The sequence below is a fragment of the Megalops cyprinoides genome, chromosome 6 (assembly GCF_013368585.1).
Source record: "Megalops cyprinoides isolate fMegCyp1 chromosome 6, fMegCyp1.pri, whole genome shotgun sequence".
In the NCBI taxonomy this organism is placed as follows: Eukaryota; Metazoa; Chordata; class Actinopteri; order Elopiformes; family Megalopidae; genus Megalops; species Megalops cyprinoides.
The window spans coordinates 38,858,450-38,880,807 of NC_050588.1; the positions used below are offsets into that span (position 1 = coordinate 38,858,450).

At 43.9% G+C, this 22,358-nt stretch overlaps 2 protein-coding genes across 2 annotated transcripts; both read right to left on the reverse strand.

The window, feature by feature from the left end:
- Positions 1-283: 283 nt before the first annotated feature.
- On the reverse strand, positions 284-2,003 carry si:dkey-264d12.4 (epithelial membrane protein 3). Its single transcript, XM_036532255.1, has 4 exons — positions 1,926-2,003; positions 1,397-1,499; positions 918-1,058; positions 284-473 (listed from the first exon to the last, which is right to left on the reverse strand). Exons 1-4 carry the CDS (start codon positions 2,001-2,003, stop codon positions 298-300), a joined length of 498 nt encoding a protein of 165 aa, XP_036388148.1. The 3' UTR covers positions 284-297.
- Positions 2,004-9,714: 7,711 nt separating this feature from the next.
- Positions 9,715-21,491, reverse strand: LOC118778635 (alpha-1,3-galactosyltransferase 2-like). Its single transcript, XM_036530222.1, has 5 exons — positions 21,245-21,491; positions 19,496-19,585; positions 18,754-18,849; positions 15,312-15,449; positions 9,715-13,295 (listed from the first exon to the last, which is right to left on the reverse strand). Exons 1-5 carry the CDS (start codon positions 21,247-21,249, stop codon positions 12,599-12,601), a joined length of 1,026 nt encoding a protein of 341 aa, XP_036386115.1. The 5' UTR covers positions 21,250-21,491; the 3' UTR covers positions 9,715-12,598.
- Positions 21,492-22,358: the final 867 nt, after the last annotated feature.

Genomic DNA, 22,358 nt, shown 5'->3' on the forward strand with positions numbered 1-22,358 from the left:
ACTTTTTAGGGCAAGTACTTCTTTTTGACTGCAAGCACATACACTGTACATATTCGACATACATATCCATATATGAACCTTGGTTTCCATAGAAAGGGAAGGTTTTTCTGGTTTTCAGGTGGGATTATATGGATCCCGATAATAACCCATCATACAGGGGTTGGAATATGAAAAATGCACATAAATATAATAGCATAACATAGGCCCATCTTGCCTCTACAGAATAACTCCCCCCCCCACTAAACCAGAGCAACGAAAAACAGTCCTGTACTGTGGTGCCCCCCCCCCGAGCCACTGTCACTCTTTCTTGCGCAGGTGGACGTAGAGGACCCCACTGATCAGCAGGAGGGGCACACAGATCCACGCCAGGATAAAGCAGTAGCCAAAGTGCCCCGCCCACTCCTCTCCGGAGTCCTGCAGGATGTCCCTGTGCCGCAGGGTGTAGATGAGGCAGACAGCGAAATCCGTGAGACCTGGGGGGGGGGGGGGGCAGGGGGGAGAGAGAGAGGGAGGGAGGGGAGATAGAGGGGGATAAGAAGGGAGGGGGATAAAGGGAGTGAAAGAGGGAAAAAGAAGGAGGGGGAGAGGGGGAGAGAGGGAGAGAAGGAGGAGAGTGGGAAGAGAAGTGTGTCAAGGAATGAAAGGAGGGAGGGGATGGTGTCTATGTTTCCACAAACATAGCCGATATGATAAAAAAGCAGAATGCTTAGAATAATAAAAACTCATTCCACTCTTCTGACATAATACTGCTCAAAGTGCGTTGGAGAGGAGAACAATGTAAACAATTCGTCAGAAGAAAAGAAAACACGTCAAGAAACGAGTCTGTCACGGCATGCGGTTATGCAGCGGTGAACAGTGCCCTCGCGGTTGCAGTCACAGTTTCAGTCATGCTCACAAACACGGTCACGGTCGTTTACCTGCACAGACTTGGCACAGGCCGGTGAAGTAGAAGAGCCCTCCTTTAGAGAGAGTGAAGAGCTGAACCAGGAAGACCAGGAAGGAAATGGAGGAGAAGACCACAGACAGAACCATCAGGGCCTGGATACTCTGCAGCCATTCTGAGCAAGGAAGACAGAGCAAAACATCTGTCTGGCACATGGTGAGAAACATGTAACCTTTCATACAACATCAACATCAACATCAACATACAACACAAAACATGTTTAATAATAAATCCTCATTATTGGTGGTTAATCGCTCAGATTTCATGTGTTCTTGTTATATTAACAGATAATTTGCATATTCAGTATTGTCCCTTTCCTCTGACTAACATGTAACTGGTGGCATGGTGGGCCAATGTGTTTGACTGGTGTGGGAGTGGATGTGGAGATTTTACAGGGAGAAGTGCATTTCCAAACAGAGAAGGGACAGAGGTACATGCCTCTCGGTCATTTACCATTCTCTCCAGCAGACGCACACAGCCAGGATCCTGTGGTGTTATCGAACATGCAGTTATACCAGAGGTCTGAGTTCTTCACTTCATCCCAAACCCACCAGGACTGACAGGGCAGGGAGACAGAGAGAGAGAGAGAGAGAGAGAGAGAGAGCGAGAGAGAGAGGGAGATAAGGAGAGACAGGGGGGAGAGAACGTAGCAAGATCAGAGCACTGTGAAACCAGAACCCAAGAGAACCCATTCAGCAGGAAGATTCTATACCCCATCCACAGACACCTGAAAGCCAAACCCCCATTCAAAGTGCTGTAGTTTGACATCGTTCCACCGGGGATAACAAGACAATCTCTCTGGTTGCTGAAGTCCTGACCCCAGTGACCCCTGTGACCCTTGTCCATCCAGTAGTCGTGAAAGGGTTGAGGGATTGCCCAGCTGTCAATGACTCACTCTGTTCTTCAGTTACGTATAACTCACTCTGTCCCTTAGTTTCTCACTTTGTCCCTCTGTGACTCTCTTTGCCTGTAGGTGACTCACCTTCTCCATGGTGGCGATGAAGAGCATGGCCAACGTGATCAAGTGCAGCAGAGTCACAGACATGAGCAGGAACGCCATCGTGATGAAATCAAACCAACCAATCCTGCACAGAGTCACAGACACGAGAACACAGTCACAGAAACCAGAGCAGAGTCACAGACATGAGAACACAGTCACAGAAACCAGAGCAGAGTCACAGACATAAGCAGGAACGCCATCGTGATGAAATCAAACCAACCAATCCTGCACAGAGTCACAGGCATAAGCAGGAACGCCATCGTGATGAAATCAAACCAACCAATTCTGCAGCAGAGTCACAGACATAAGCAGGAACGCCATCGTGATGAAATCAAACCAACCAATCCTGCACAGAGTCACAGACATGAGAACACAGTCACAGAAACCAGAGCAGAGTCACAGACATGAGAACACAGTCACAGAAACCAGAGCAGAGTTACAGACATGAGAACACAGTCACAGAAACCAGCATATTACCATAAACATCAGAATACAGTCAGAGAAACCAGAGAAAAGTCACAGACACGAGCATATTATCACAGACACCTGCTCAGAGTCACAACCAGAAAACAGTCACAGAAACCAGAGCATAGTCATAGATACTGGTAAACAGTCACAGACTCCAACAAAAAATCAGGGACACCAGTATTCAGTGACAGACACCAGCATACAGTGACAGACACTAGTATAGAGTCACAGACACCAGCACACAGTAACAGACACCAGCATACAGTGACAGATACTTGTATAGAGTCACAGACACCAGCATTCAGTGACAGACACTAGTATAGAGTCACAGACACCAGCATACAGTGACAGACACTAGTATAGAGTCACAGACACCAGCATACAGTGACAGATACTTGTATAGAGTCACAGACACCAGCATTCAGTGACAGACACCAGCATACAGTGACAGACACTCGTATAGAGTCACAGACACCAGAAGAGTATCAGCCCATCGCGGCAGACAGCAGTGGAGTCAGAGCCATCCACAAACAGATTTTTTCCTCAGAACACTGTGTCAGAGAGGGCAGTGCTCGTACTCATGGGACAGAGTGGCTGAGCATGCAGAAATCTCCCCAGAGGAAAACACCCCTCTTTCATCTGTGCCCCTGCATCTGTAGGGGTTATCTCTGCCATATATCTGTCCATCGGCACGCCGGGATCTAAACGATAAGGGCTGAAGCTGCTTCAGAAGAGCATAGAACATCACAACATTTCCAGACATGACACCAGTTTGTTTCTACATTGGTGGAACTGAAAACATGAATGGCAGCACTGAAATAAACCTCTTCCCACAGGGGAGTGAATACGAACAGAAACTAACATGTAACTTTATCTCTGCCACACATCATCTCCCATTCAGTGAAGTAAAAAAGGAAACTTTGCCTCTGGTTTTAAACCCATCCACACGCTCCGTCAGGCACCACTCACTGTCCTTGACCATGGCCCCTCCTGCAATATGTCAGACCACTTCTGCTCTCTGCAGTACAAATACTGCAGCTGCTTACAGGCCAACATAGTAATGACCATTAAAGCTCAGACAGGACACTTATTTTACATTTGCCTGTGTGCACGCCAATTCTGGCTTCAAACGCGGAGGGCGGGGGGGCATGATGAATGGATACTATTCATAGCCAGAACCTACAGTACCCCCATGAAGCACGCTCATTCTTCCAATTCCACAGCTTGGCGGAGGGGGTTGGAGGGGGTGGGGGGCTGTACTTCATGGCTGTAACATGTTCTCTCATCCCTTTGGTCATGAATCTACCGTGACAAGCGCTCAGCCAGGTCTGGGGCTGCCTGGGTGAGTGGTGAGACTGACTCCGTTAGTTACAGTAGTATAGTTACATTACATAACATTATTTTCATTTAGCAGACTTATAAAAGTTACAATTTTACATGTTATCCACTTATACATGGATATTTACTGAGGCGAATCTGGGTAAAGTATCTTGCCCAAGGGCACAGCAGCAGCGCTCCGGTGGGGAATCAAACCTGCAACCTTTCGGTTACGAGCCCTGCTGCTTACCACTATGCTACACCGCCTATTGTTTAAGACAAATAGCAGCTCAACATCACCAGGCTAAGTCAGTGTCGGTAAACACACACTTTCTGACAAAGAAGCAACTACACTGATGGCACAATACACTGACCTGCAGTACAGTGGCTAAAAGCGACAGTTTCAGTTAATGCACAGAAACAAGCTCACCTGCCACACTCTGCACATCAATTCCCAGCTTGTGCCTCCCACCGCAGAGCTACTTTTAGAATGTGTTTACAGTGTGGTCGACTGCAGACATACTGGTTTATTCTGTGAGAAGTCACCATGCAAACGGCGGGGAGGAAGAGCTGGGTTTAGGGAAACACGCTGATGTTTACAGTAGAGAGAGGGGCTCATAGAAAGACAGGCTCTCAGTGCCTGGTTTCCATCAGGGGGATTCAGACCTTTCACATAATAACTCTTTGCCATGTAATGTCTGGTACGACCATACACTAACGGTCAGCTGGGACCTAATCACCCTGATTACAATCAGCTAAATCACCGAAAGCCCATATAATCAGACTCATATAATCAAAGTCATATAATCACACTTGTATGATCAAACTCATATAATCATCCCTGATGTGTTATTCCTCAAACAGAAAAATGTGCCACTGAGTTTACAGAAATCTTTAGGCTTTAGCATGTAGGTTTCTTTCCATCATAGGTCAGTATTACTGAATACATTCAGCATAAACCCCACATCTGTCATTCAACAAAATAAACTTTGTCAACAAATGTTAAACACTTTCTTTAAAATACTATATATGCTACTATCTTTACTATAACACCAGAACTACGCTTTATTGCATGCAGACAGAGGTAAAGCCAGCTACACAGAATGCTATATGCTTGGAGGTAATTCTGAAACATACTGCTACATTTATTGGTTGTTTAATCATATTTGATGAATACATAAACCTCTATAACATATGAATGTGTCATGTTATACTTCAAGACAATGCATACATTTGTTATTCATTAATTCTGATATTCATCCCTGATCTGATCAGTAAATTATTCGAATGTAAGATCAACAAACCCACTTTTCATTAGCTGTGACTGTTTTTACATGTATTTTTGGTCAAACAGTAAATGGAAAGGAAGACAACAAAAGTAAGAAAGGCTTAGAGATTCAGACAACTGTTGAAGTTGGACCCTGAGATCGTCACAGAACCACAGCAGTCAGCTGCACTAGACTCTAGACTCTTCCCTAAGTGCAGCAAACAGTTAAAGAGATGCTCATTTCCCGAGAGAGCCGGGCGTAGGGAAGACACAGGGCGCGCAAGGGGAAACAGAAAACGCTCAAACGTTCTGCCGATTGACAGATAATCACAGAATCCAGAGGAGCCGCTGAGATCTGCGGCGCCAGAACTCACCTTAAAACGAAACTTTCAGCTCCTCCGAGAGAAACGGCGAGTTGTGTCCCGGTGTGCTGTTCTCCTCTCGCTGGATGGTTCCTCTGACTCCCAAAGCCCCCCCACGCCTTCCCTACTCCCCCCCACCCCCACTCCTCCCTCTCACTCCCCCCTCTCACTCCCTCTATCTCCACAGTTTGTAAAAGAAGCAGGAGTGGAATGCAGAATGAGTTTGGGGGGGTGGGGGTCGGGGGATGCACTCCTACATCTGCTGGACATTTGTGCTGTACAAGGGACCCTTCCCAACTAGTTAATGGTCTATGACCGACCTGACAGAGGGAGTCAATTTAATAATCTCACAAGGAGATGAAGCTGTATGGTCTTATCTGGGGCTTGGTTTGATCACTGAATTCTACTTTTGTATATGAAAGCAAAGAGGAGCCAGAGATCCCAGACACTAGGTTAACAGTTGGTCACTTTTATTAAACTTTGCTGGCACATAAGGCCTCATAACATTAAAATTCCACAACACTGTTTCCCTGGTGTTCAAAACTCAAATTATGCATGTATGAATGTATTTATTATTTATGTATGTATTTACTTCCTTTTTTGCCAGATATTCTTTATTCCATATATTTTGCCTCCCATCAAGTCAGTTCAACAGAACTGCTCTTCTTTGCTTTTGTGGTTGGGGGAAAGGAATTGTGGTACTTTAAATAATTTAAATTCCGTGGCTACATTTTCATTAGTCTTATAATATATGGAGCCGAGGTGTTAAGAGACCCAGCAAAACAAAAAGGTTCTTAATTAAAAACGTTACATGTGATGTACTGTTATAAATACAGTGGGAGGAGTCGAAATGAGTCGAAAACGGCATAAAACGGGATCTGCAGAAATTACCGGCTGTGTTCATTCATTCTGTGGGAGGCATGTGCAATTAGCCAGATTGCTGCTCTTCACAAACCTTGACCATTTCCTGTTGACCCAGAAACTCTCAGTCTGAGCCACACAAGCAGCAGCTCAAGAATGGGTTTTTAGTTAATTATGTTGTTCTTATATGGGCTTTAAAAGTCCAGCAAAATTTTCTGCACCTTTACTGAAAAAAATACATATAGTTCTGAACTGAGTAAAGCTTCATTGTTCAAAACATGGATTTTTTTTTTCACCTCAACTTGGCAATGGAGTTAGTGCGCCCTCCAGTGTCTGTCAGATAATTGTGACGCACTATTCAACAGCACCCCCTGCTGGCCATTGTGGAAAAATAAAACTGGATGTCAACAGCAAAGCACTGCTTTGTGAGCAGAGAGTTTTGAAACCCTAAATGAGTACTGCAGTTGTCTGTTCAAGCAAGTGCCAGTCTCATAAATCTCTGTAATACATTTTCACACGGCTCATTTCGTACAAGATTAATAACAAGTGTAGGGATTAAACAATGTTTGGGTATGCTGAAAAGAGGCCGATAAATCTAAGAAAAGGAATTCAATAAGACCTGGAACTCAACAACTGCATTTCCATCAAGAGCTACAGAATATTTGGTTCTGTGGCCATTTTCCAGCTGGCACTTTTGGTTGGTTTTATATTCATTTAAATAAAAATGATAAAAACAGATAACCCCGCTGACTTTGACTTTTGGTTTCAGCCCTTTCGATGTTGTACATGAGAGACTTAGAAAGCCAGAGGCACAGCAAGGTGGAGATAAGATGAAGATAAGATTGTCTTCCTGCCAAGTCCTGTGGTAATGGCATTGCCTGGTGGCTAAATTACACCTATAAGTAACTGTTGCTTCAGTGTTACAGCTATGAGGTCAGAACTCCACATTCCTGCCAACTTATCAGCGTTGCACATTGTGCAGAACCTGGCTGATGCTTTGCCCATGAAAAGGTTTCAATTTGTAAAACACAGCAATTTAAGAAAACTTGGAATTTTTATAAACAGGTTAAAACCAGAACACACAAAAGGAAAAGAGATAAATCAGTTAAAACAAGGACTAAAATCCACGAAGACAAGGAGTAAAAACAACCCTCCCTAACTCTGTCTTTGCTTTTTTTCCCTTTTCCTTTGCGTAACCCATCTTTTACTACTTGGTGGGCATGACAAACCAATTAAGTAATTTACCTGTTATGCAATGCCACACCTGCTTTTACACACACACACACACACACACACACACACACAGACTAGGGTGAAATGTTTGACGACAAAAAAACCCAACATGCAACTCTTCTGTTGCATGATTTGTTTATGAAAACACGCAGTCCTGACAACACAAGTTCCAACCAGCAAAAACAGAAAAAAAAACAGGAAGAAAAGATGTTCACAGAGCAAAAAATTACATCCTCACACACCATGTGCTTAAAGTGAACAGACATGCTGCTGCAGGTACTTGGATGAGGAGGGTGATGACACTGAGAACATGGTAGCTATGGTTGCATAGCATTCTGAAGAAGGGCATCTTGTATTTATGTGAGTTCTGGCTCATTTCGTAGGTTCCAATTAAGTGTCTGCCCAGACAGAAAAGCTTCAACACGTCCATAGCCTGGATTCTGTTGTTGGTAATTATCACTTTAAAATGTTTCCTCTAAGAACATGTTGTACATACCATTCTGTATAACATAGACCAATTGGATCTTAAATGTTTTGACTCAGGGACCCCTGTATGTGCTTGTCTTCAGCGCAATGTCAGACAGCCACACCCTGCAGCTATCAGAGAAGAGCTATAAAAACCTCTCAGAATGTGGTGTGGCTGTGAGGGTGAGAATTTTATCGGGTGGGAGTGAGATCGCGAGAAAGGGGTTGCAAAGAGCATAGAGCATGAGCATTGTGCAGAATATGAGAGAGAGAGAGAGAAAGAGGGAGATAGATAGAGAGAGAGAGAGAGAGAGAGAGAGAGAGAGAGATGGCAGTCTGTGCGTATCGGAATTCACCATCATTACCAGTGCTGCCACAGAACTCTAAGCAGTTTGGAAGTTGTGATAATAATTGTATTTACTGATATTTCACATGGCAACACATTTCCAGTCAGCTTGTAAAACACTATTTAGATAGCTGGAGAAAATGAGAATGATGTGAAACATGACTTGTGTGGGATTGGAGGAGAGAGGCAGATTGGGCTGTGTGAGTGAGGGACCTGCTGTCCTGTGTCTCTCTGCAGCAGAGAGGCCATGCAGACCCACAGCAAAGGCTGGAGGGATGTGCTTAGCAAGAACACGACTATAAGCAGGGAGGGAGAGGACCTCGTAGGGAAGAGCTCAGTTTTGCTGCAAGTCCTAAGTTGAATTTCCAGAGCAGGTGTTTAAAAGGGCTTTTTTTTTAACCTTAGCACTGTGGTCATGCTCTGCACACAAGGATGAAAATAAAAGAAGAGCTAATATGTGTGGGTGATCCTAAAAAATCAGACTCTTTAAGTGAGGTCATTTAGCAGACTAATGAACAACCACTTTTTATTTTGCCAATTCAGGCTGTGCTGTGGTAACCCATACAAAAATTATTTAGAAATAATTTTACAGAATTTATCTAATTTGAGAATATTTTAGCTCAGTCAATATATTCAAAATAGGCAACTTATTACCATTTCTGTATGCTGTAATTTATTTCATTTGTATTCATATATTTTCACTGTATCTCCAATGTATTCTTGGCCCAAACAACATAATTCTCAGCATATAATATTTCAGAAGATACAAATTTCTATACAAGAGATGGGGTGGAGGAGGGATGCTGTGAACGGCTGACACGGAAAGGAAGTGGTGAGTGGGGTTTGTCTAAATTAGGCTAAATTAGGTTAGCTGCATAGGGATTATCCGAAAATTCTTCCGAATCTTCATTTGAAACTTCCATTTCCTTTCTGTCAGCATGGCAAGGAAGGAGAGCTCCTTACCTCACGTTGATTTGAGTCTAATCAAAGTAATTAATGATAACAAGTTATTATTAATAACAACTTCAAATGAAGTACTGTTGCACAGTGAGACATGTGGAGGGAGGCTGCGTTGCTGAAGATTTCCACTGAAACCCACACACTCCCGTTCACACAACCAAATGCTCACTGATAAAGGGGAAAGGTGACTGTAGCCTCAGGCTGGCTTTTTTCAGACCTGTCTGTCATATTGGGTAGATCTGTAAAAGGTGCCAAACTGGTCTCCACCTGCAGGAAGTTCTCCGGACAGCACAGAGCCCATAGACGAGAGCCTCAGTAAAGCCTGACCCACCACATTTCCCTGCTAACCTCTTCCTGCTGCGTGGTCAGAGGACGACAGCTACCACAGGGCTTATTGCTAACCGAGCGTGCAGCTCCAAACAGGTGGCTATTGGCTGCTCTGAGATGGACACCGAGGGGCACAGACTTTCCCTCCTAGACTCAAAACTTCCAGGAATATTTTCTCATTTCGTGCGTTTCAAGGCGAGGCGGTTTTAGTGCACTGCGCTACACGAGCGTGACGGACAGACTCTGAAGCTGGCTGAGCAGATGTGGTTCTGTTGTTTTCGAAGAGGTGAAGGTCTGTGAGATACTCAGATGTGTGAGAAACTGAAGTTGCTGACATCTGAGGGCATCTGATGTGTACACAAGCCACACAGGTACAGAGAGGCTATTAACATTCAGCTGCAGTGAAGGTGAGCAACCTGTCTCATAGCTGTAGAAGGACTGGGGAGGGGTAGAGACACGCATCCATTTCTTCCCAACAGCAGCTGTGTGGTCACTGTTGTTGTGATGTGGAGTTGTGTTTGACCCATTTAAGAATGAGATGGGGAATTTATCTCTGGTGATAAAACAGAAATAGCCCTTCCATTACGACTCATTTCCCCATTAGGTCAGTCTCTCGGGGAGAAAGTGAGTGTACAAGGGGCTGTTTGAACAAACCACTTACCACACAGCGGCTAGAATGATTCTGTTTGTGAACGCAAACTTCACATTAATGAGTACAAATCTTTCCTGATACTGCCACTAGATCTAAGTTCCCAGTTAACCAGCAATCTGGTTCCATCATCCATTTACACAATCATGAGGAAATAAAATACAAAACAAGCCTTTGTTTCTCCTGAAGTTTGCACTCTTTATCAGCAGGACTCAGATGATGTGTGATGTGTTCCTGCAAGGGGTATGAACAATATTGGAAGTCAAAATGAGTCAGGATTGTTTTCAGGATAGAGTACCGCAGTTTTATGAGCCTGACTATGAGCCAACTGACAGTGGCAGTGAAAGGACAAGCTCACTTGTCTATACGTTTCAGAATTGAAATAAAGGTAGCAGAATGCAGCCTGTTACTCCAAAATTAAACAAATAATCCAAAATGAAATAAATACTCCAAAATAAAATATGATTGCAAGCAGCAATAACCAGAGTCAAGCAAAAACAAAGGCCCAAATAAGCAGAAAATTAGTTTCTACACAAACACTACAGACTTAATCTGAGTGCAGTATACAACACTATACAATATATTAATGGCTCCATACCATATTTAAAAATAACTGAATTCTACTCCTTGGCAGGATTAGAACTGATTACATGCTTATGATGCATATAATAAGGATTAACAATAATTAAATAATAAACACAAATAAGTATAATGCTTATAGGTGTCTGCCAGAGCCCAGAGAGGCTAGAAGCCTCGCTTTGGCAATACATGAATCAACTGATTAGGCTTATGGAAGAGCTGTGACACTCATTATTAAACACATGAACAATCCACAGCAGCAAATGGATATGCCCATGTATACTCAGTTATACGTCTTTGTATTTTATATTTTGTTGTATTGTAGCCTACCACTGTAAAGGCAGTGTAAATTGCTACCTCCCTCTCCGATTGTGTTTCTTTTTGAACATCTGGTGATCGTTAGATGCACCGACTTGCAGCCAGATAACTGGGCGTTGACGGTAGTTTTCGAAATCTTTAAAATGTAATCTTTTTCACCTTGGTGCACTCCTCTTTTTGGAATCGCCAATTGGAGATCCCCGTCTCTCACTGCAACGTCTGCTGGAGCCACGCAGGAGCTCGGGGCCCGCTGAATGCAGGTCTCTCCTACACTCACAAACAAACGAGGCCATTTTTCACACTGTAGGTCACCCACTGCGCTACAGTGAGCTAAATTCCGATTGGAGGATGGATGCAGTTTGACTGACATCATCCAATCAACTTGCAAGCATCACTTGCACTCAAAGCAAGAGCCTCAGCCGCTAAGCTACTCGAGGCCCCCACAACATAATCTTTAAATTTTTAAAAATCTTTAAATATTCTGGTCCAGCAATGGCAGTTAAAATTCAATGGAAAATGTATTATTGTATTGATCCCATATAGCCAATCACCACAAAATTTGGTATGGTGATATATCCCATAGACCTGCATGGTTTACCCATAATCCACCAATAAAATGACAGTTGAAATTTCATTGGCCCATCCAACTCTTCCTTTGCAATGTAGAGTATATGCCAAAAGTCCTATGTATCAAATTTCTCATCAATCTGAGCTATGCTTCATGATTTTAGAAGAAATATAGGAGTCTGAACAACAATAATACAACACATTGTATACACCTGTGGTGCTTGCCCCCCTTATATACTACACATTATTACAGTGTCTCAGTTTTATTATTAATTTTAATGGCTTCTGCCACTTCCCACACAGACACACATATCTCTCAGGACAGGTGGGAACAGCGGAACACTCAAATGTGTACAAAGGGCTGACCCCAGAACAGCACACACCTTTTACAAAAAACATGGTGTTTGAATAACAAAGCACTCACAGGATAAATTCCTCTCGCAGCACAAAATATGGCCATGATGCATTTACATGGTTATAAAAGCAAGACCAGGCGGTGCTCCAGGTCAGACCAGGTAAAAGGCACCTGCGGAGTGGACACCTGCAGGCCACAAAGTGCAATCAAGAACAAGCAAGATCTCCAGCTCAAGGCACAAAGGAGCTCCTCACTACAGAGCACAAAGTGGAGTGACCTTTTTTCTGAGTACAAAAGTCCTGTGCAAATTACAATCATTTTAAAAAAACTGATTTTACTTTTGCACTCTATCTTGCAGTTGCAGAGCCTGAATAACACAGCTTAGACCTCAGCCACTCCCCTCTGTTGTCGGATAATCATAATAAAAAATAATTTAAATAATAATAACAATGTTATTTATGAAGGTACTATTCCTTTACTATTATTATTATTATTATTATTATTATTATTATTATTATTGAGGTGTGTATATTGGCGAGGTACGAAAGCTTTTGGAGGTTTCGTTTTGGGGGTTTGGGGGTTCACTGTCCTGCAGGGTACCTCAGCGTGTCATAGTGCTTCTCAGCCCAGAGCAGGCGGGTGACGTGGATGTCGCCGCGGTAACCCACGTGCCGTGCCCAGCAGTACTCCGGGGACAGCACTTTGCTGGGCTTGTGGAGCCAGAAGTACTTGTTGAGGTGGCTCTCATCCTGCCACAGGGCCTCCACCCCCTTGCGCTTGTCATCCACTACGCCCCTGTAGCAGGCTTCCGTCAGGTTCCTCACGCTCTGCCAGGACCCCCCGAACACGGCCGCATGGTAGTAGAAGTCGCCCGGCCCCTCCATGCGGGCCGCCGAGGCTGGGTTGCGGTCGTAGGTGTAGAAGGCCCTGGGCCGGTGGTAGTAGAATGCGTGCAGCAGGGCGACGGATTCCCCCAGCGCCTCGGAGCCGAAGCGGCCCGCAAACACCTGGTCCACGTCCAGGCAGAAGACATAGGGGTGACGGTGGCGGATGCGGGAGTCGATGGCATCGGCGATGGCCCGCATGCGCATCATCGACACGTCCTGCCAGCGCTGCTGCCGCTGCACCTGCACCACCTCCAGGACGCGGCCCGCACCCAGCCGCACCTCCGCCACCCGCTCCGGCGCGTCTGTGAACACGTAGTAGGTCACGGGTAAACCCGGCATGAAGTGCTGCTCCGCCGAGCGCAGGAACTCCGTCAGGTAGGCGTCCAGGTACCTGGGACATGCCCGTGGAGAGGTCAAAGTTAACATTACATTCCCTTAACAGATGCTCTTATCCAGACCAACTTCCAGCCCAAGCGCACAGAAATGCATCCGTTCAAGCTGAATGAGCAGTATTGTCAGATTATAGCTTATTTTTCATTTCATGCGGACCTTGTGATCACATAACCAGCATCAGATTCATCAGATCCAGGCGTCCAGGTAAACCTGAACCTGTTACAGGTACATTATATTCCTTTGGCAGACACTCTTATCCAGACCAACCTCCAGCACAAGAGAACAGAAGTGTATCCATTCAAGTTGAGTGAGCAACAGTGTCAGACCAGGCTAACAACATTCTCAAACCAGTGAATGTGAGCGCAACACGATGTGTTAACTTGTGTAACCTGACTAGACAGCCTAGAAGCTAAGGGAAGCCATGTGCAAACAGTACCATACATCACAGTCATGTGAGTATCATAGCACTGCATTTGTCTTGCCTCACCCCTCTGTGCCAGTACAAAGGTTGTTACTGTGAGACGGCAGTGTAGCACAGTGGTAAGGAGCAGGGCTTGTAACCAAAAGGTTGAAGGCTGGTTTGATTCCTCACAGGGGCACTGCTGCTGTACCTTTGGGCAAGGTACTTAACCCACAATTGCCTCAGTAAGTATCCAGCTATATAAATACACGGCATGTAAAAATTGTAACAGATGAAAGTCGTTCTGGATAATAGTGTCTGCTAAATTACAACAATGTAAAAAATAATAATGAGGTGAGCCTAGTGCACTACTGCTGGTCCCAAAACAGGGCTGCGGAAAGAGGAAAAAGCATTCAAAATATTTGGCCTTGTCGGCCTGCAATACGTTTGCCAATCTTTCACAATTGTGTAGCAAGATACTACCTGATTGTACATCTTCAGAGTTCCTGTAAACATTAGACATAATCCTCCAACGTCGCTCCCTCTGTGAAACCATGGCTCAACCTTCTGAATTGCACCATGGATATGACACATTGTGAAAATATGGTCTCCATTCTTGCATGTGCTTGGTTTTCAGTTACAGTACGACACCTGCATAACACAAGTTCCTATTACTCTTTATGCCACTGCTCTGTCTGAGAGTTTAACGCATTTTTTGGCCGTATGTTTGTTTTTCCTCTCTGTGCTCTTATATGTATTGATAGGATATTATACTGTTTAATATTTTTGGTCCAGCATGTTAACGCCAATGTTTCTCCCTCATGATTTTAAAGTTGAAGCCACACTAACATACAGAGAGGGTGACATACACATTCAAGCTCCGGCTTTCACCTTTGCCACTGACCCAGAGAGGAAGTGTGAAGAGTGTACGCGTTTTTAAAGCATTAAGCATTCAGCACTCTCACAGCTCTTAGAGATGAACTGAGAGCTCTGATCTGTTCATGCAAAAACACACACACAGCACCCTCTCTTCACAGCAGCCTGGCCTTAGCTTTAAAGGGTTAAATACTTTAGATTTTTCATATTTTAATTTAAGGCTGTGCATCTACTGCCTTTAGGTGCACAGTTACAGGTGTTATGACTCAGTAGGGGACCCGAGGCTGCAAATGCCAGTATAATAAAACAATAAACAATTACAATATTCTCAGAAATGCATTTATTATGTAGGACTGGTAAACAGTAGACTGCAGGGAGGGTTTAGCATACTGCTAGTTCCTTTTTAATGCCATTCTTGTCAAGGGTGTGTGTGTACGCAGGTAACTGCATGCGTTTTTTTATTAGCATGAAACAAGGCCCAAGTTCAGACAAACATCCAAAGTCACCGCTTAATTCTGCTGTGTTTAAAGGAGCGTTTTTTTTTTTTGTCATACATTAAAATATAGCTTCAGGCTTCTTGAGCTTCCACGCAGTTTCAGTGAGGTTTCACACATTTTTAAACCAACATTTCAAAAAAAAATTCTGCTAATCTAAAAAAAAAAAAGATGTCAACCACAGATGTCAATGTGTGACGCGGGAGCACTGTGTGAAAGGGGGGGGAGGGGGGGTTTTACGAACCTTCCAACAGCGAACACGGTCAGCGCCACAGACGAGCCCCTTTTTCTGTGCTCCAGGTCATACGCTTCGGGATCGAACATTCCCTCCCACATCACGGGGGCACCCCAGTAAGTGCAGGTCTGAACATCCCTTCTGGACCTGGACAAGAGGAAAAAACACTGACACATGCTCATTTAGCTCCACTAGCAACCACAAAAAGACAACAGAATGTAATCTTACTGGCTGTCCAAGCCCTTTTCTTTTTAAAAAGACTATGCATTGAGTCTCGCCATGTGTGTTTGAACTTTTTTCCCCATTCTTTTCATTGTCTAAATGCTCTCAGCAGAATTCCCATAAGGTGATCAGCTGAAGATTCACACTCTGTATATGCACTGAATGTATTTGTCTATGAGGAAGTTTACTATAGAGGTCAAAGAGCTGAGAGTATGCAGATTTAACTCCGCAGGTGGAAACAGCAGCTCTGCCCTTGCACCTGCTCTAAATCGGTTGGGTAAATACAGTACACACCTGTAGAAATGGGCAATGTGTAAACTGAGAGCTGGGAAAACCACTCTAACAGCATGTGTCCGGAACCACAGAGAGCAGGACCTCACCCCATCTTCCCCCACAATGAATGAGACAAAACAGAGACCCACCCTGGCCTGCACAGAAACTAGACTAGCAGATAACTAGTAGTGACTTGACCTGACAAACTCCATTATTCATCCCCCACACGGCCCCTCCCTAATCCCCCTCCGAGAACACAGTGTTACCCAACCCTGGAGCGGAGGCACATGTCATGCATGCTGGTTTTCATCCCAGCCATGCAGGCAAATGATTGGTTGAGCAGTACTGAATTAGATTTCATTGATTCTACAGCTGTTAGTTCTTTTTAAAGTTACGGGTTGGATATATGGTTGGTCTGAGAAGTGAACACAAGGTGCTTCTGCAGGTCATTTGAACCCCACTAAGCCTCACTATTTACAGATGACATTCAGAACAGTGTACATCTGGGGTGGCAATGTAGCATAATGGTTAAGGAATAGGACTTGTGACCGAAAGGTTGCCGGTTCAATTCCCTGCTGGGGTGCTGCTGTTGTACCCTTGGGCAAGGTACTTAACCCACAATTGCCTCAGTAAATATCCAGCTGTATAAATGGATAACATTGAGTTATCAATTTTTATGATACAAAAGTGTATAACCTATGTAAGTGGCTCTGGGTAAGAGCTTCTGCTAAATTATGTAATGTAACGTATTCATACACTGGGTACAGTGCACGTGGACAAAAGAGGACTTTGTTACAAAAACAGGAACATTTCTGAGACTTCCTCCTTACACACAATAAAACCAGGAAAGATTTCAGTGATCATTAAAGACTATTTTACATACTGTAAGCTTAGATCTAATAGACACATTTCCCATTAGGGAGCATACCATGCTGCCAGCGTGTCACTGATGCTACGCTGTGAGGCTGTACAGCATGCACAGTGATCATCATAATCCCAGAACATGCAAAGTCACGATCACTGTCCAGATTCTTTCCCATCTCTTTCCACCTATGACTCTATGTCATGTCTCATGACTCAACTGTCATGACTCGTCTGTGGAAGGATTCAACAAATCCCCATATACCTCAAATTATAATTCAGGCAAAATTTTACGAACGGACGCGCTACCTTTCACAATTACTACAGCGGCAGTCCACACAGGAGAGCTGCATTTCGCTCTTATCTGCTGCTCTTTTCTTTTTTTCAGGAATCAATATACCAACTAAATCTGAAATTTGTTTGTAGCTGTGTAAACAGCTGCACAACAGTCCAAACCTCATGCGAACCGCAGAATCCATTTGCTTTCTCTCTCTCTCTCTCTCTCTCCCTCTCTCCCTCTCTCTCTCTCTCTCTCTCTCTCTTTTCAGGTTGGATGAGCATAGAGAGCACAGTGGAGAATTGGGGCACTGGTCCTTTCCACTAACAGCATCCCTGTAGAAGTATAGCTATATGGCTTCTTGCATCCAGTACAACCACCTGTGCCAGTTGCTTTAACATTGCTTTAATAATTAACTCATCTTCCCTGTGTATTTTTTGCATGGCTGCCACAGCTCTCTGTTTTAAACTGCAGCTCTACAGGAAACACTAACAGCTTGCGGAAAAAGGCCCGTTGGGTGGGGACACATTATGTGATTATTGAATTATTTTTCAATTTCATTGTTCTTTTCTGGCTGCAAAAATACCGGGACAGTTCAATAAAAATCTGTTTGGAACTTGTAAGGTGTGCAGAAGAGCAATTATTTTTCCAGGCCTGAAACAAAACACTATCTCCCCCCCATTTCAGTCGATTGACATAAAACTTTGAGAAAATTCCACATTCCCACACCTGCAAGCTATATTCTAGTACGTCAGTGTCATTAAGGTCTTACCATTGACATGCTTACGAAAAATGCCAGTGTGCCAGTGCACAGTTTCTGGCTGAAACAGTTGTTGAATACTTAAAACCCATTTGAACCATTAGCTGTGGTCTTGTGAATTGTATAAACAGTGGCTAATTTGATCGTAACTGAATCAGAGATTACAGAGGGAGTAGTCTGAAGAGAAGAGAGAGCCCACAGAAAGGCCAAGGGAGAGATTCTGATTCTCTCAGCTCTAGCCCTCTATCTCCTCCGATTGTGAAAGGCTGTGAAATTTCCAGAATTTCCACAGTTTACCGATTAGAGCCACGTGGTTTACCGACAGAGTGTGACGTTTTACATCTACGTTTTACATCTACTTCTAAGTGAACCATTGTTTTCTTAGAGCAAAACTGAATTTATAATGTTTGTAGTGAAGAGATTCAGAAGCAAAAGCAATGATACTGCACTAAATGGTAAATGGACTGCATTTATATAGCGCTTTTCTACTCATTTGAGTACTCAAAGCGCTTTACAGTTATATGCCTCACATCTACCTACCAGTGGCAGAGGCTGCTATACAGGCTTACCATCTGACCACTGGGAGCTGTTGGGGGTTCAGTGTCTTGCTCAAGGACACTTTGACACTCTGCTAGGATGAGCCAGATTCGAACCAGGGACCTTCTAATCCCCAGTCGACTGCTCTATCTCCTGAGCCACTGTCGCCCCCACTAGTGACATTGATAAAATTGATCATTTTCAGGCCAGAGTTCGCATGGAGCAACACCTAAAAACAGATTCACACAGCAAGCAGAGAGGTGCAAGGAGTTTGTGCGTGTACGCACTGTAGATGCAGGCAGCCAGCCTAATTTATGATATGGAGGGTAATTATTGTATAACCAAATACATACGCAGCAGGAAATGAGATGTTAGGAGTGTTGAGCACAAATAGGGCTTCAACATCGTATTTTTCAGAGACTCATGGAAAACTCATTACAGACCCCAATGGGGTATTAAAATAGTTGCATCTGGGTTAAAACCATAGTGTTTGTAACAACCTTTAGGCAAGAGCGACCCACCAGAGGTCCAGAGAAGCATCGATAGGATCCCCCTTCTGCAGTGTCTGTCCTGGAAGTAGAGGGCATTTATCCATGGGAATTAATCCCTCTAAATACCTGGAAATAAACAGAGAACAGACACTACAGTCACCTGCATCACCAACATTTAATCAGTCAGGACTCTTCCTTTTTTATAGAATTTTCCCTCCTAGCTTTCCCACATCAGTCCATTGTCTCATTCTGTCTCAGAATTTTAAAAACTGAACGCAAGAGAAGCATGACATTTGACCTTTGATCCTTTGTGTGATCTTCTGAAGGTACATGCATTTAGGTGTGCAAATCAGATAAGCGCAATAAGATGTGATCCTTTTGAAACTGCATGTCTCACAGCAGGAACATGAATTGTGAAATTTAGATTTGGAGTTTACAGGAAATGTCTCACCATTAATCAGATCTCTGACAGTGAGCAATTGGGTTTACCCTTTCTAGATCACTGGAAGACACATTGCTTAATAGTGACAGAGCTTTGCTGCAAGACCCAATCCTTTTATAGAGTTTTGATCATGTGATCACCTGAGAAACAGGACAATGAAAGCCAGCTACAAGTCTCTGGAGGTGGTCAGAACTCAACACAGTTTTACAACGAAAAGAGCCCTACAGAAAACAGCTTATCAGCAGTGCAGTGGATACGGTGCAAGTTCAGTTCTGCAGAGCCATTTAGTGCTGTACTTCCCCCATGATCGCGGTGAAAGGCAGGGCTTACCTGACTGTTACAGGACCAGTGTAGGTAAGAAAAATCACCGCTGGGATGAACAGGACATATGGAAAGAGGCACCTCACTTTGGGCAGAAATCTGCAGAGCATAGAGAGGGGACATTTTGAAAAAGGAAAAAAAAATACGCTGTGTTAGGTCATGACTTAAAACAATCAGAACAGAGATATGAGAAACACATGTGATATGGGTCTACACCAGGAGGTCCAAACTCAAAAATCTTCAAATGGCAGAGAACGGCCATAAACATCATCAAGCCAGGGCAGCCCAAGGATCATGGGAAATTTCCTGTAGAATTTTTGAAACTGACTTTGTTATTGTGGTCATGTTTTTCATTTGACTACTGTTACAGAGTGTAATCATGTCTCAACGCACCAAGGATGAATGGGATGCATTAATTTGCCTATTACACAAACATGCTGTAATCTGATCGGTATGTGGTGGCTGTAATTTTCCTATAATAATCTGACAAATCTGATATGAGAGTCCATAAATAATGTGTAGAGAGTTCTGTAGGAATAGGACTGGAGGTTAAATAAGAGGTGTTTTCACAATAATGCAAATTTTTCAAAAAGGGCACAAGGACAGTGACGGTCCACTACACATCATTCTGACCAGTTATTAGCAGAAACTCCACACTCTCAAAAACCCCAATTTCAGTTCCCACCTTCCCATTTCAGTTCTCACCTCACTTTTTATGTATCACCTGTGGACTCTCAGTCACAAGATTTGCTCAATTCAGAACTGTGGAGTCTGCATTTTAGGGGCTTGCAGCTATATTTCCAATTACTTTTCACAAGACCCCAGAAATGTAAAATCTGACAAAACCCTCCTCCACAAATTGACCGTGTGACAATCATTGTACAAACACATTTATACAGCGTGTCGTAAAAAGTGACAACTGCATCACTGAATTCAAAGTTCACAGCCAAGAAAATACCGATGTCATTGCAGAGCCAGAGCAAGTCTGAACTTTGTGGTGACAGAAGCTTGTGGCAGTGCAAGTTTGGTGGCAGAACGCAGCGATAGCAGTGCACGGCTGTACGTCTTACGACAGCATTTGTTGTGGCAATAATTCCCACAAAGGCACTACATCAATAATTTACAACTTGCACAGCTCCACTTGCACAGCGCCACGCTTAACCACAGTTAGCACAGTCGTTAGTCACTCTGAATATGAACATCTGCTAAATGAATAAATCAGGTCTTGGCAAATGTGCGTTTTGACACTGATCTCCATTTTCACAATCGCAATAGCAAGTGTTGTGACAATGCGATCACCAGGATGAGCTTCAGAGAAGGGATGCACTGCCCGTTTGTACCACAGACAGATTGGGGGGGGGGGGGGGGCATAACTGCAGGTCCCAAAGTCAACAAAGGTGGTCAGATGAAACAGGCATAACTGCAGGTCCCAAAGTCAACAAAGGTGGTCAGATGAAACAGGCATAACTGCAGGTCCCAAAGTCAACAAAGGTGGTCAGATGAAACAGGCAAAACCTGCTGGATTCCGAAGCCACATACACACATGAGTAAACAACGCATATCCACAGGTCCATGGGACAGGAAAAAAGGAAAAGTTCTTTATACAGTAGTTTGGGACCATGACTGAGATGGCAATTTACCAAACAAATCAATATTTGACAAAAAAAAAAAACTCAAAAAAGAGGCTCTGTAACATTTTAAAATGTCTTTCTGGGTCACAGACACACGCCTTTTCAAAGTAAATCTCACACAGCTTACCTCATCGTGCTGAGCGGGATCGTGAGTCCTGAGTGATGAGTTGCTGAGAGATTTAAAAACTTTCTCCACCGCTGTGAGGAGGTGAGGCGGGAAGGACGAGCAGAGACACATCTCACGCGAAGCGGAGCGGACTGCGGACGGGCAGCACTGCAGACGGGCCACGGGGCACGGACCGAGCCTCCATCCCCACTACTCTACACACAGATGGAAACGTGATCAGGCTGAGTCATTTACTGTAATTTTACTCTGAGCGTATACATGAGAGGGAGGAGTGGAAGGGAGGGGGAGGGAGAGAGAGAGAGTGAGACTGTGTATGGGTGTGGTTGTGGGTGTGGGTGTGAGAGAGAGAGTCCTTCTTTTCCATAGGATATTTCCATTGTACCTGTCATTCATGGCTGTAACACAAAGTGCTTTAAAGACAAAGAAAAAAAAAAAACTTTACAGGAAAGGAGAGATTAAAAGAAACCAGACACAATACAGATATTATCTGACTCCCCCAACACAAGTTCAAGTTCAGGTTTATTGTCATGTGTATTAAAAATACAATGGAATACTTGTGCTCTGACACACTCTGCCGTAACATGAAGGGCACACCACCACAAAACCAACAAAGAAGGACACTACAGACCTACATAGACTAGACTATGTACACCTTGCTCATGTAGATATACATTTTATACACAGAATACAGTATACATTATATGTACAGGATACAGTATGCATTACATATTATACAACAACAATGTGCAGTGCATATGCTTGCATCAGCTATTCAGCAACCTGATTGTCTGTGGGAAGAAGCTGTTACGGAGATGGGTGGTGTGTGATCTGATGGTCCGTTGACGTTTTTTGGATGGGAGGAGCGAGAACAGAACATGAGCGGGGTGGCTGGTGTCCTTAGTGATGTTTTGGGCTCTCCTTTTGCATCGAGCGGTGTAGATGTTGTGAAGTTGTGGTAGTTCTGTGCCAGTGATTTTTGCTGCTGTCTTTACAGTCCTTTGTAGCAGTCTGCAATCCTGAGCAGTCAGGTTGCCGAGCCACACTGTGATACAGCCTGCCAGTACACTCTCTGTGGTACAGTGGTAAAAGTTCACAAGAGCTTTGGTACTTATGC

Bases quoted from the DNA above. Each gene is read 5' to 3' on its own strand.
- si:dkey-264d12.4 (XM_036532255.1), bottom strand. From the start codon at position 2,003: ATGGCGTTCCTGCTCATGTCTGTGACTCTGCTGCACTTGATCACGTTG. The intron at 1,500-1,925 runs GTGAGTCACCTA...CTGCCCTGTCAG, and splicing joins TCATCGCCACCATGGAGAAG to TCCTGGTGGGTTTGGGATGA. The intron at 474-917 runs GTAAACGACCGT...CCCCCCCCCCAG, and splicing joins CCTGTGCCAAGTCTGTGCAG to GTCTCACGGATTTCGCTGTC.
- LOC118778635 (XM_036530222.1), bottom strand. The intron at 15,450-18,753 runs GTGGGTCGCTCT...CCTCTTGTCCAG, and splicing joins GATGCTTCTCTGGACCTCTG to GTCCAGAAGGGATGTTCAGA. The intron at 13,296-15,311 runs GTTCGTAAAACC...GGCATGTCCCAG, and splicing joins ACCGTGTTCGCTGTTGGAAG to GTACCTGGACGCCTACCTGA.